Consider the following 15,917-nt stretch of genomic DNA (forward strand, 5'->3'; position numbering starts at 1 on the left):
GGCATAATTTGAAATATTTAAATATTAAAAACAACCTAGGGAATTTTATTTTTTGTGTCTGATGAAGAGTCTGCATTGCCTATGTAAAACATTTTCTGCAAAGCAAGAGGAGCTGCTCTGACCTCTGTGGGCACCATGTCCTCCAATCCCCAGTCTTCCCAGAGGTGCCCTTTGCTCTCACCCCATCTTATATGTTCTGGGAGTATTAAAGCCACAATAGGCAAGGAGTTCTTTGTCAGGTAGATACGTAGTTTAGCGCATGCAATGCAGGAAAGTGCTACACTTTTGAAACATTAGGGACCTTTAAAGAATAGCATTGGAGAACCAAAAAGAAAATTATCTTAGAGATTAACATTAGGAAAATTTATAAGGTTTGATTCACTTTTTACAAAAATTCACAGCTACTGCCTATTTGAAAGGATATATTGGGAGTAGTGAAGGGGGTCAGGGGAATCGGTAGACATTTGAAGAGATAAATATTCTGATGCTAATTTGATTTTTTTCCTTGTGCCTAGAATATTTTGAGGCCTAAGAACATTGTCAAAAAATCTAACTTCAAAAATCAAGCATGTTTTGAATGTCACAAATCATATAGTCAGAAAACTTCATTTTCCCCCTTATATCCTTTTTCTATAAATAATAATGAAAAATAGTTTTTATCCTTTTTCTTTGTAAAGAATAATCACTTCACAAAGGACGGCCCTTGTGGGCTTGGACCTACATTTGAACTGGAAGAATGTCTGTGGTGAATGGTGAATTGTAGCATAAAAGCCTGAATGAAAAGAATGTTCATGAAACCTCACACAAAACCTCCATACCCATTTTATCGTGAGCTTCCCACAATACAACACAAGAGCTCTACATTCTAGGAAAAGCAGGGCCAGTCCACTTATAATTTCGGCTTTATGTAGTGTACTGTGTGATTGCTAAATTAGTGCATAATGCATTTATAATACTTATAGTACCAACATTTAGTTAAATAACCTTTATGTAAGATTTATGTTGATTTTTTTATTTCTCATTTAATGGCAAATTATGAAGAGCATGTTTCATAAAGATAATTCTCTATTTAAATTCATCAGTCCATTAAATATTAAAATTATGTTTCTGATGCAATCGAGAACAAATTTGTCCAGCTTCAGTGATTATTTGCACTCATAAAAATTAGGCTTGATTAATAAAATTTAAATGCTTGATTAAGTTGACATTTTCATGTCCTATTCTGATTTATTAAAATTAGTCCCTGTGCCCAGGCCTGGTACACTAGTGTAGGTTTACCTTTCCCCTTCTCTTAGTTGACGTCCAAAGTAAGACTGTTAGGAAGAAGTATTTTGTTTTAAATTTAGTGATGGTTTCAGGGAAATGCCCTGTTTTTACTCACTGGGGGTGGGAGGCAGCCTTTGTGTTTATGCATTGTGCATGGTGTAGATTTGTATAACAATAATCAAGAAAATGTTTCTTTCAAATATTTATAGACATGATCTGTGAAATGGCATATGTTTCTAATATTTCTGTAAAATTCAGTTTCCAAGAACCTTTAATCTGTAGAAAATTGGTCAAATATCTGCATCTGCTCTTTCTGTTGATAAATTTACTTTTTTGTCCCTGTGGGACTTCCATATACATAGCAGGGGGATCATAGACTGTATATATATCTATATCTATATCTATATATATATATTATTAGTGTTGTATTTCAGGCTTTAGTGTTATATTTCATATATACATATATATTGATTTCATTACATATATATATTGATTTCAGAGAGGAAGGGAGAGGGAGAGAGAGATAGAAACATCAATGATGAGAGAGAGAGTCATTGATTGGCTGCCTCCTGTATTCCCCATACAGGGGATCAAGTCCACAACCTGGGCATATGCCCAGACCGGTAATCAAACCCTGACCTCCTGATTCATAGGTTCATGCTTAACCATTAAGTTACGCCGGCTGGACAGGAAATCTTTCGGTGGCAATGCTATTGTCTTTGTCTACAACCTCAAAACCAAGAATGACTAATGGCCATGGAAATCCATCCTCTCCAATAGTACTTACAAGGGAACAACTCTTCAAGAAAGGTAGTGACTTATATAGTGTTTAAACTCCATACTCACACTGGATTGTCTTATTTTATATAGGGTTGTGTGCCCAATTGCCATTTATTAAGCACTTACTATATGTTTCTTGATACAGTATGTTAACTGTCTCTAATCATCATAAGACCTCGACAAGGTAGGCATTATCAACCTTGTAACTGGTGAGAAAACCGAGGCTTAGGGGAATGAGTAAATTCATGTAGGTAACAGAAGGTCTGGGATTTAATCCCAGGTCTTTCTAATTTCACAGTTTGAGCTCTTAACCTCTACCAACTGGAAATGTGTAGTGACTCCTTTTAAAGATGTTTCATTTTGCCCATCTGAATGTAACTCATTTAGAAAATTTGGTTAGGAAAATTTCCTATTGTTTAAACTTGCTAACAAAATATTTGATAATTTAAAAGATAAATGATATGATATAGTAATTATTATTTTTTGAATTACGAAATACGTTCAGTAAAAAATGACAGAAATGCCTTTGAAGGCATATTGAAGTTGGGTTACCTGTGTGTACTATTTCAGTTCTGTGATGGAAAGGCTTTAAAGGCTTTAGTGTTGTATTTCAGGCAACACTAAAATGATTAATAAATACAAATCTCTCAGGATTATTGGATTCCTAATAATAGTTCTGATTTATAAACATTTTTCACATGCAGATAAAGACATATCATTTGGCTTCCACTTTTGGTTTGTTGATGGAGGTCTTGCAATTTCCTGTCACCTTTCCAAACCAGGGGCAATAACTCTACACAAATAGGATAACAGACCATCTGCCAACAGTACCCACCACACGGAGTATGATGCTCAACACTAGTAATGCAAACTGAGAACGTGCTTCTGCTAGCCCTACATCCTACCTTCCTCACCATAAAGTTGCAGAGTTTTGGCTACCTGCAAAGAGCAGTATGCAAAGTCATTCAGAAAGAACAAACAGGACATCACTAGAAATAGATAGGATAACACATCTATCCTGAGAACTGAGAACAATACTGCGGGTATCCTTTTTTCTCCTTTTTTAAGTCACATTCTTTGATTACAGAATTCACAAGATTGTGGGAGCAGATCTTTAGGAAGTGTAACAGAGATAATAAAAAAAAATGGCCGACATATGGATAAATGCTTGTTTTGGACATTTAGAGAACCATTCTAGAATGGTGAATTCTTTGGATCAATGGGAGGCTTTGAGGGGAGTTTAAGAAGTTGGTTTTCGAATGAGTTCCTGAACTGCAGGGGTCAACTAGGGTTCAAATAAGAGACAATCAGCCATTTATGGGGCAAGATCTTAAGGTTTCCTTCAAAGATGCCAAAGATAATTTATTGGGTGGAAAAGAAGCTGGGTTTCAGGGCAGAAATCCTCTAAAAAAATGAAGAGCATCTCTTTACCTTGTTATGTTCTCATATGGGTCTTTGGAGAATCTGAGCAAAGTGGAAGAGATTCAGGAAGATCATGGGGAACAAAAATATAAGATTAACTATAAGCGTCCTCTATGGCAGCTATCACTAACTTTAAATTCTAAGTCTCTTTCCTGAACCCTATTAGATATAAAGCAAGAAGTTTACGTTCCTGTGAGGAAAGTCCTTAGTAAATTGACTTTTAAAAATAGAAGTGTTTATCTTTACATCTTTCTCTATGTGAACTGAATTGTCACGTACAGGTAACACTCATCTTCTACCATTCCACAATTTTATCTTTTCCATTTAAAGTTTAACTGCAGTTTGAGAATAGAGTAAAAGAACAGCAAACAGACTGAAGAAGTATTAAAGGCAAACATGGAGTTAGTTACTGGGTGAAAGGGACGGACTGACGTGTGGAATACGAGCTGTGGCCGCAGATAGCTAGACCCCTTTTCTTTCTTAATATATTTTATTGATTTTTTAGAGAGGAAGGGAGGGGGATAGAGAGTTAGAAACATCGATAGAAGAGAAACATCTATCAACTGCCTCCTGCACACTCCCCACTGGGCATGTGCCCGCAACCAAGGTACATGCCCTTGACCGGAATCGAACCCTGGACCCTTGAGTCCGCAGGCCGACGCTCTATCCTCTGAGCCAAACCGGTTAGGGCTAGACCCCTTTTCTTTATATATGCAGCACACACACATATATCTGGGATGATCTGAATGTCTTTTGGCTGCACACTCTGCATATTATATACAGCCCTCTATCACTGTGCCTATTCTATTCATGTAGTCGATTTAGTTGTTTCCCTCACTACAATACAAACTATCATAGGCAAAACCAGGGCTTAATCATCTTTGAACAACAGCCAGCACAGTGCCTTGTAATGTTCAATAAACTTTTGTTGAATGGAAATAATTAGGCATAAAACTTAGACAATTTTTTATTTGGAAAGAAAGACTGGACTACTTATCCATCAAACAATTTTTGAGCAGCTAGTATCCTGCTATGTCTGAGACATATTGCTCTGTGCTGGAATTAGATACAGAAATGGAAGATATAATTAGGATAACTTTGGGCTGGTGGGGAAGACCAGCAGTGATTATTAAAATACAGCAAGGGGGATATGGGAACTCAGAGTGGTGAGTTCACTTAACCTGTTAGAGAGCGTGTTGGTAGGGTGGGCTGGTGGTAGGGAGGGAAGTCAGGGATGGTACTCCAGAGAAAATGGTAGAGATAACTGGTAATTATGCAAGCACATATGTATAAAATATTAAAACTTTATGGGCGGCAAAAACATTCAAAATGTGGTTTTCCAGTAATTTGAGGGATATTTCATATATATGTTGCTGAATGTAAAAAGTAGGTATGTCAATAGTACATTTAATATAATTCAATTTTGACAAAACAAAATATGTATGTCAAGCAAGAAATAGACATTAGACTCAAACACATTTTTAAAGAACAGCGTAAAAGGCACACAGGGTGTACCACATTTCCTTTTTTTCTAAGACAGAAGGCCCCTCCTTCACCCCCTCCTCTATGGAAAGGCCTTAACCCTCATGGCTAATAGAAGCCAACACCTGCTCATCAAAGCCAGGGTCCCCTAAAAGTTCACAGTGCAGGTTGAGAAGGTGCCCCAGGATAGCTGAGCCTCCACTGGCCACTGAATCTCTGTATTGGCTGGACCTCAATCGCTGTAATGTATGGCTCCAGCAGCAAGGACTCAAGTGCCCCAGCCACTTGTCCAGCATGGTGCCACACTCCACGCCGAGGCCAGGCAACTGTACTGTCTGCCCCCAGGGCCCACATGGCTTCCAGGACTGCTCAGAGCTGGTGCAGTATGTGCACCTCCACTAAGTTTAAGACCCAGGCTGTGCTGCCCTTCCCTGGGCCACCATGTGTGTCTCAATCAGTGCCACTCCCATGATAATCACTGTCTCTCCAGAGGTTACTGCCTTATCCTAGGCCTCAGTTTCCCGATCAATACAAAGAGAGAAGCATCCGTCCTCTTCTGCTTCCTACTGTGTTATGTGGAGCCTGTGTAATGGGTGCTCACCTGGGAACCAGTTAGAACTGGGTTCAGGTCACACTGTGCTGCGTGAGCCTTTGCAACTGACATAACCTGAGTCTTGGTTTCATGCTCTCCCAATCGATGGATGGTTGATTTCAGGTGAAAGAGATTGCAAAAGAGCATGGCACCCCCTGGTTCATTTCTGTAGTTCTCTCTCCCACTCCTGTCTTCCTACTACTCCCACATTTTGCTCATTCTGGACTAAAAAACAAAACACACACACAAATGATTCTGCTGGAATACAGGTGAGATAAAGCTGCAGCTATGGTTTGGCTGGAGCCTGTTCATAAGCAATCTTCTATGTCATGCTTGAAGGTGTGTGGAAAGACCAAAGTAGCAGATGAAGACAGTCAGAATTTTATTTCAGAACTATCATCTTCCTATAGGTATTGAGGTAAGAATACAGAAGCAAATAATTTGGAGTAATGTTGCCAGAAAAAATACAGGAGGAATTTCAGATAACCGGTGACTATTATTGTAGTATAGGTAAACATCTCCCATTGTTTATCTGAAATTTTTACTTAAAAGGGCATTTGAATTATTTGCTAAAAATAGGTTTATAGGCAACCTACATTAAGGACAAATTCAGGAGGTTTCAGGGGCTGGAGTTTGAGGGGATTTTGTTAAGTAGAAGGCCTGGTCATTTACTGAGAGGGAGGATGGTAGCATGGTGGTGGTGAAGAATGGATAAAATGTGGAAAGCCTGTTGGTCCATGTCCAGGGACATGAGGTGATGGTCATCAGTGTGTGGGGAGACCAATCTGTACAGTGAGCAGTTGGCATCGCTAAGCAGTTGGTGAACAGCTTTGAAAGGGGTCACAGCGGATGAACTTTTCTGCTGACATCTGATTGGCTGTTGGATTCTACTTCTTTATGCTAGTGATTCTGTTGGAAAACTAAAGGTCTGATTCTTTTCATGTCCTCATATTTTTTGCAAGCTGGTGACCTTCTGAAAAAATTGAGAAAATTGCTGTTGAAATAAGCAGGAAAAAGAAGAGAGTGATCATCCATTTTTAGATGTGTTTACAGGCTGTATGACTCAGTGCTGCTTCTGTTTAAGAGTGAGTATGTGTTCTCTTCTGGTACTGAGATGCAAACACAGGAGGCTGTGGTCTATGCCACTATCTCTGAATGATAAAGCCCTGATGAAGCAAAGAGGGTCTTACTGAACATCCAAAGTGCTTTGCATAGGAGTCCTCTCAGCTCAGCTTTGGCCAGTCTCTTTAGGTTCTGTTAGGAATATTTGACTTATTCAATAATTCATTTATTCAAGTATTTCACCACGGATACAACACCCATTTATGATGAACACATTCCATACAATGGATAGAGAAAGAAAGTACCTCATCAAATATTACAAACCTCAGGTAATATACTACTCAATTGTGAAAAACTGAGAACTGTTCCTTTAAGATTAGGAACATAAGGATGCCTACTCTCACCACTGTTAATTCAACATAATAATGGAAGTTCTAGCTAGAGCAAGAAAAAGACATAAAAGGTACCCAAATAGGGAATGAAGAAGTAAAACAGTCACAATTTGCAGATGACATAATTCTATATAGAAAACCCTAAACATTCCACCACAGAATATTAGAAACATAAACAAATATAGTAAAGTTGCAGGATATAAAGTGAACATACAAAAATATCTGTGTATTCCTATATACTATCAATGAACTATTAGAAAAAAATGTGAAAAAAACAACAACCCACAATCTATTTGCAATTGCAATAAAAAGGATAAACTACCAGGAATAAACTTAAGAAAGTGAAGGATCTATACACTGAAAACTACAAAACATTGTTAAAAGAAACTGAAGAAGACACAACGAAATGGAAAGATATTCCATGTTCATGGAAGAATTAACATAGTTAAAATGGCTATGTTATCTGCAGCAATATACAGGACTTAATGCAATCCCCATCAATATTCCAATGTTATTTTTCAAAGAAATAAAACAAAAAATCCTATTTGTATGAGACTACAAAAAACCCTGAATATCCATAGCAGTCCTGAGAAAAAAGAACAAAGCTGGAGGTATCACACACCATGAATTCAAATCTACAATAATGAAAACAGTATGGTATTGGCAGAAAAACTGATACACAGACCAATGGAATAGAATTGAAAGTCCAGAAATAAACCCATGCATACATGGGCAACTAATTTTCGACAAAAGAACCAACATCATACAACAGAGAAAGAAAATCCTTCTTAATAAATGGTGTTGGAAAAATTGAAAAGCCATATGCAAAAAATGAAACTATACTGCTTTCTAACTCTATATACAAAAATGAACTCAAAAGAGATTAAGGACTTGAATATAAGACCTAAAAACAATAAATACATAGAAGAAAACATAGGCATTAAATTTATGAACCTTGTTCTCAGAGAGATTTTTGGGAACATGATCCCAAATGCATGGGAATTAAAACCAAAAATAAATGACTATAACAAACTGTGCTTCTGCACAGCAAAATAAACCATCAACAAAATAAAAAGGCGATCAACCTAATTAGAGAAGATATTTACAAACAATACCTCCAATAAAGGGCTAATATCCAAAATATACAAAGAACTCATACTACTCAACAACAAAAAACAATCTAATTAAAAAGTGGACGAAGGACCTGAACAGATACTTTTCCTAAGAAGACTTACAGATACATAAAAAGATGCCCAACCTCACTGGCTATAGGGGAAATGCAAATCAAAACCCCAATTAGATACATCTTACATTTATTAGAATGGCCACTATCAATAGGATGGAAATAACAAATGCTGGAGAGACTGTTGAGGAACGAGAACCCTGTACACTGCCGGTGGGAATATAAATTGGTGCAGCCTCTATGGAAAACAGTATGGAGGTTCTTCAAAAAACTAAGAATAGAGCAGCCACATGGCCCAGCAATCCCTCTTTTGGTTGTCTACTAGAAAAATTTGAAAATACTTGTTGTAAAGATATATGTACCTTATGTTCATTGCAGCATTATTCACAATAGCCAAGACATGGCAACAGCTTAAGTATCCTTTAGTTTAGTGGATGATTGAATAAAATGTGGTACAGATATACAATGAAATATTACTCAGTCATAAAAAAGACAAAATATTGCCATTTGCCACAACATGGATGTATCTTGAGAATATTATGTTAAGTGAAATGTTAGGTGGAAAAGGGCAAGAAAAATATTATTTCACTCATATGTAGGATATAAAACAGAAAGCAACAAACAAATAGTACAACCCTTATAGATACATACAACAGTATGGTGGTTACTAGAGGGGAAGGAGAGGTTGATAGGGTAAAGGAATTCAAATATATGGTGATGGAAGAAGATTAGAGTCTTTGCTGGTGAGTACAGAATGCAATATACAGATGTTGTATTATAGAACTGTACACCTGAAACTTATATAATGTTATTAACCAATGTTACCCTAATATACTTAAATTAATATATTTTAAAAAGAAAAAATTCACTTCTTATAAGCTGTATGCATTTCTAGAGATAAGTGCTCTGGGCCTAATTGGAACGGATCCAACAAAGAACAATATTCAAGCAGAGAAAAGCAGCACCAAGGTCTTTGCCATTTGAGGGAGCTAGCAAACCCTTCAGTATTTACTAAGTATTTTAGCAAGCAGACTTTGGCTCAATTTGTGTCACAGTCAGATCCTGAGTCAGAAATGATTTCATTGATCTACCCTACTCTTCAGTTTTAACGCCTTCATTGATTAGGCAACTGAGATTATGTGGGAAGAATATCATAACAATTAAAAATGAATGTTCCTTTGAAGTGTAATTTAAAAGTGCTGTTGAAAAATGTTTGTATGTCAGAGATATGCAAAGACTTTATTTACTAGTGTGAAGGATTCAGGTTTAATTACTCCTCCCATGATCACCAGGGTGGATGGAAGGTAGTCCTCCAGGTCAGGAATGTATTTGAAATTATTGGGGTCACCTGGGATCAAACAGATAACCAGCACTAGTTCTTGAGAGGTCACTGGGTACCTCATAAAAAGGAATTTCAGGAAACCTGGGATTCCATGTAAGGGTCTGGACACTTAGAAAATGATCCCTTGGGGAAGTCATGCCCTAGCCTGTAGCATGGGAATAGCCAGGGTTTCAGAACATGGCATCGCTGGGTTCACACCCCACTTACTCTATGGAGTTCATTCTTTATTGTCTTTGATGTCTTCATTTGTAAAATGAGCATAACACCACTTAGAATAATTTACTTGATACACATTGTAAAGAATAAAAAGACATGATGTCTCCTAGTGTGGTGATTGCAGGGTGGGTGGTAGATGCAGGTGGAAAAGGGCATATAGGGCATAAATGGTGATGAATAAAATAAAAAGTACATTTAAAAATAAAATTGAAAGACAAACAAAAAAAGAGATGTCTCTAAAAGGCTTAGCAGAATACCTGATACATAAAAGTTGCTTAACAAATATCTGCTCTGTTTCGCTGTACGAGAGGTAAGAAGGATATGGGGTGGTGGAGTGAGGGAAATAAGGGTTTTCCTTCCATCAGTCTGCTTCAAGGTAGAGTAAGTGCTTTTCTGTAACTCAAGTGAGAAACCTGCTCTAATGGGGCCCAGGGAGACTGAGGATGTACCAAACCACAACCCCAAGAGGAGATGGGACTGACTGGCGGTAAGGAGTACAGAGCACACGTCACACGGATTGACAGGTTCTAACACCCCCTCTCTCACTTTCTAACCGTGTGCCTTTGGCTAAGCTACTTAACCTCTCTGCTCTGTTCCCCTGGATGTAAAGTAGTGATAGTGATACCATCTCACAGGGGGTGCAACGGACCCCTCTCTGCTTGGCTAACCCATTTCGTTCATTCTCTGAGACTGGACTCTCCTCTCTCAAGAGGGCTCTTTTCTCTTTTTAACTTCTTATGTAAGAAATATTTCCTTTTCTCTCTTTGCTATACAAACCAGAAAGTCATTTTGATTTATATATTTTTACAATTTTCACCCTAATTGAATTTTCTCAGCTGAAGGTACAGACGATTTTGTTTTTCATGACAGAAATTTTATTTATAATTCATTCATATTCTCTTTCTCTCTACCACCTCCCCCCACCCTCCCCACCTCCCCAAAAGAAAGTGTCATAGTTTGGAATAAGCCAACAGTATGACTAATGCACTTCAGACACTCCCTAAAATTTTCACACAAGCTGAAAAAATTCTGCATTGTTTTGGGATACCAATAAGGACTTAGGGCAAAATACTATTCTACCAGGGCTATGCATTGTGCCGGAGGTTCTCTTAAGCACAGCATGGCAACCCTACAAACACTTTACCTTAATTTACAGATGTGTGAATATATGTGAATATGTGTGCGTGTATATGTGTGTGTATGTGTGTGCATGTGTATGCTCATGTGTACGTGTACGTGTATGTGTATATGTATAAAATCTGTAACCGGCAAAGCATAATCCAGGTTTCTTTTCAAAAGGAGCAACCAGCTCAAATGCACAGCTGGGTATGGCAGAAACACATAATTAGACAAATTGGATTTAAGAGTTACATAAGGTCTCAACTGAGCCGGTGAATGAGAAGCTGAATGAAACGCTGTGATTGCTGCTCTGGTGCCTTGAAAGAACAGAATATGTGGAAATGTGTGTTTGGGGCAAATAAAAGGCAATTACTGGGAGTTATGGGGTGTAGTTGGCATTCCATGAAAGTTAGACTATTCAATGTTTCGCAGTGGGCTGTGCTGGGAATAAAATGTTGTCCATGGCTTAAAGGGGGAGTCTGTTAGAGATGTGCCTAAAAGGAAAGATTTGACAAATACTATTTTGGAGTTATATTTTTGGGGGAAGAAAGGAAGTAGAAAAACTTACATAATATATAACGTCTCAATAGCTTTATAAGAATTCTTAGGGAATTTTAATTACAAGGGGATACATTATATATTATTATTTCCCTTCTAGAAGTGAACCTTTCCAGCTAGAGCAGGTATATTCAAGAGAAGATAACAAGAAAAGTCTATAGTTTCTGAATTTTTCACCAAGAATACTTAAACTAATGACTACATATTGAAGATATGCCCCCTTATAGGATTAGAAAGCTGAAACTAAATTACCACTTTTTCCTATTTGCAAATAATCTTATTTGCAAATTTGTCTCAAGGCAACTGAATGAAAAGTAGTTATTCTTCTCCCTCAACAATCTCCCAGAAATAAATGGGACAAGAAAGCAATTGTCTGAGACAGTCTTATTTTCTTAAAGAAAACATTCCGTATTAATTGACAAAAGTATCTGAGTCCCCATGACACCAGTGCTTATGGCATTTGGGGCTTGTCTCTCAGTGTGCGATTTAAAAATATATCCATAAAATCCTTGCCAATAATAATAACTTCTTGTCTGTTGATGCTGTCTATCCATTAAAATCTCTATTAGCAACTTCACATTTAGTTTGTTAAACCTTATAAAAAATGTTTTGAGCATCTTTAATTTGCAAAACACGTGCTAGAGACAGTGGCAAGCACAAAGATGAACAGACTGTCCTCCCTCACATTTATAATCTAGTGAGATATACAGACAATGGTGTTGTTGGACTTTGCCATGTACTTGATGGTTGTGCATCAGGATTTTTCATTTATTTTGATAAAGAAAATTATTTTAAAGAGTATATTTTGCTTGTGTTACCATTGGAAGTATGTTTTGCTTGTGTTATAATTTAAAGTGTGCTTTGCTGTGTTATTTAAAAGGGAAATTATTTTATGTCACAGGTATGTCTTTGTAACCATTATGGTGCTAACATAATAACACTAGAGGCCCGCTGCATGAATTTGTGCATGGGTGGGGTCCCTTGGCCTGACCAGAGATCAGGGCCGACCAGGGCTGGCCGGCAGAGGGGAGGGAATGCAGGAGGTTTGCTGTGGGAGCACACTGACCACCAGGGGGCAACTCCTGCATTGACCATCTGCCCTCTGGTGGTCAGTGCACATAATAGCTACTGGCTGGTCATCCGGTTGTCTGGTTGTAAAGGTTGCTTAGGCTTTTATACATATAGATATCACATAATGCTATTAAGCTGATGATCAAATAACTATTTCTGCATTATTATGGACAGAGTAGTTGGCAAAAAGTCCTGATTATAAATCAAATGGAGACTCTTAATGGCAAGTAAAAAAAAAAAATCTATGTAATCTGATGAGGACATATAACTACCAAGTTTTCTCATGCTTTACAAAACTATAAATTCTTGTCAATAGTTGTCTATGGAGTTATCAAATTACAAATGTCCTATTTGGAGAAGTAGCACCCCCCCCCCCCATTTATTTACATATGAGAAAGCTTTTTGAAGTTGTATGTTTGCTAAGGATATAGCCACTGAGATAATCTAAGGGGAATGAAGGTTGGCAGAACAAATGTAATTATGTGGCTAGCTTCTGCTTCTCAGCTAAAACTCTTTTCCAGAGAAAGAAGGTAGTCTCACACATCCTAAAAACTTTCAAAAATGCCAGAGAGGGCAGGGGTTTAGTATAACTTTCCCTAAGTTAAGTGAAAGCTCTTTATCCTTAAGCAGGTATCCTGATACACCCTGACACAGAGAAGTATGTTTTCTATAGTTCTGTGAATGTTTATTGAATTTAGGTACTTTATGTATTTTTCCAGGCCAAAAACCATCAATCCTTCCTTCATTCCAATGACAGACAACAGAGAAATGCCTTAAATACAATACATTTCATTTGGTCTGGTCACTAGTAATTTTGTGATATTATGTCTTAATTCAGAATTCATTAAGACAAAAAACAACAAACAGAATGAAAGAAATAATCATTTGGAAGAACTCATTTATAGTTAAAAATCATAGCTCATTCTTCAGTGTGCTCCTGACTTTTGTTCCTATCAAGATGATTAATGTTGAAATAGTGAATATTTTCTATTGTGTTAGAAGCAAAGAGTTGTTAGTTCTGAACTGATAAAAACTTTTCTCCAAACTGAGTATTTATGGGCAGAATTTCTGGTTTGTAAAACCAAACTCAATGTTAATCTTATCAGAGAGACTAGGAATAAGAACAAAACCACAGACAAATTAAGAAAATAGAGACTTACTGTATCACGTTGCCTGTTATCTTTCCCTGATATTATCAAGAAGTAGTTCCATGTCAATAGTAACAACAACACCAGCGGTATCATGTAGAGCTCAAAGTTCCACACAACAAAGAGGAAGAGCTGGAGGAGAGAGAAGAGAGAAAAAAAGATGAGTCAGCTCTAAATTTCATTAAATGGACTCTCTTATCAATACTCCATTTTAAAAAACACACAAACAAAATGTTTCAGAACGAAAAGATTTATCTTGAAAACAAAGCCTTAAAACTAGGTAGGCATTTTCCTAAAAGCACAAGTGACTTCTGTAAAGTCACAGGTAGGAGTTTTACTTTGTTTCATTTCTATGAAGAAAAAACTGATACCATTACATTGTCAATGAGGCAATTTTAATTTTTCTCCTTCTGTGAAATTATTATTAGGTTGAACAAAATAAAGTAAAAAAAAAAAGTCAGCAAAATGAGACTACATTGTCAGAAATAGCTGGTCTAGCTGCCTTGATAATAAAGAAAGAATCCCTATTTAATATCAGGGACTTTAAAAAAATCTCACTTGGATAATACAATGTCACAAGCATAATAGGCAGATGAAAATACCAAGTCTATACAAGAGAACCTCAAAGATTTCACATTATGAATAAAAGCACTGCTACCAACAAGTGAAAAAAAAGGGTTGGCTTACCATTCAGCATTACCATAGAAATCAAAAAGCTCTTTTTAAAAAAGAATAATTTTGCCAGAGAAACTTTTTAAATGTCTATTTCTATTATCTTGTAAAACTACCTACTTCTCTAAGTATATAAATGATTTTTTTTTATATTATGAGACACCTTAGATTAAGAACTCACCTAGGTGGGCAGAAGGAACCATTCTAAGAGCATTTGCATTGCAAATAACTAGCCTTGGCTATACAGTGTGACTCTCCCACATCCCCACCAGGCTCTTATAATGTTGGACGGATCAGTGACGTTTCTGGGTCTGTGGCAGCTGCTGCTACATTAAGGTCCTGTTAAGTCAGATGGTAGCTGAGAGCCAGATCCTACTTCTGATGTTAACTAGCCTTATACCTTTCGGTGCCATGCATATTTTCCCTTTAGTTTCTTCCTCTGTAAAACGGGGATGACAAGAGGATCTACTTGAGAGGTTGTCAGAATTAAAGAGCTGAAACATTTTAAGGATTTAACACACTGCTTAGCATCCAGTAAGTGCTCAAAACACATTATTGTGTGGTGAGATCAATACCTTACAAAACTCAGAAAGTTAATTATTGACTAAGGTCCTCAGGTAATGCATATTTTAATAGTGAAAACTAGAAAGTCATCTGCCTGCTAGGATTTAGCTGCACCATAGCAGAACTGGGAACTTGAGCCAGTTGGTAACACAGACACCTTGCATTTGATAGACCTGAAGGGGTAGGAACTTTGCTCTGAGAACACTAGTGTCAGAAACAACAGCACAGGCCATTTGCAGTCTTCTTAATAAACCTGAGCAAGTCTACAGTCTATTCAAATGGCAGAGAAAACGAGCCTGTGTGGAGAGGTGGAGGGACAGACCCCTAAAGGTCAGAAGACAGGTTCTGAGCCTTGAAAAGTCACTCTACCCCACTGTTTTCAGTTCTAAACAGAGGTCTATAGATCTAACCACCTCTAACATACTTTCCCTAATATTTAAAGTGACTTTACGATATTACTGTATCATCAGGGTTTTTCAAATGTTACATTACATTTTGAAAATTATATATTTTACTGAATTGTTTGATATTCATGAGCTAGATAGACACCAAAAGCATAAATAATGCTGTAGTAACCCAAGAAATAAATTTTGGACAGGATTACATGGTAACTATAGATTCAAGTTCCTGAATAAAAAAAAAATGCTTCAAATATGAGCCATATCTTTTCTTTCACCAGAAAAGTAAAAAGACTTCCAGAGAAGGAAATATTTCCTTTTAATTTTTGAAATTGATACAATATTTATAAAGATGATATAATTATAATTGATGACTATGATTCTATTAAAATGTATTTTTAAGAGATAATTATTTATTCAGGTAGTGAATTAAGGCAAATGTGGCCGTCATCAACATATGTAAAGAGAAATTATTTTTGGTTAGCATTCATACTAATTCTTTACACATTTATCTATAAATTTTAGGTAATCACTAGAACATAAGCTCTTATGGGTAGAAAGTAATACATTTTCATTCTCAGTTCTATCCCCAGAGCCTAGAACAGTAGTGCTTGAGGCACAATGGGTACTCCATAAATATGTTTGCTGAA

The 15,917-nt window shown here is 36.9% G+C and overlaps 1 protein-coding gene across 6 annotated transcripts in view; it reads right to left on the reverse strand.

Moving 5' to 3' along the window:
- MCTP1 (multiple C2 and transmembrane domain containing 1) overlaps positions 1 to 15,917 on the reverse strand; it is a 434,948-nt gene that overhangs the window by 77,262 nt on the left and 341,769 nt on the right. For all 6 annotated transcript variants that reach the window (XM_070412343.1, XM_070412342.1, XM_070412341.1 and 3 more), the window contains one exon: positions 13,646 to 13,765. In XM_070412343.1, the coding sequence (XP_070268444.1) occupies positions 13,646 to 13,765 (120 nt within the window). The remainder of the gene's footprint in view (positions 1 to 13,645; positions 13,766 to 15,917) is intronic.

Source organism: Myotis yumanensis, unplaced genomic scaffold, assembly GCF_028538775.1.
Source record: "Myotis yumanensis isolate MYYU_CA2020_CCGP unplaced genomic scaffold, mMyoYum1.0.hap1 SCAF_4, whole genome shotgun sequence".
NCBI lineage: Eukaryota > Metazoa > Chordata > Mammalia > Chiroptera > Vespertilionidae > Myotis > Myotis yumanensis.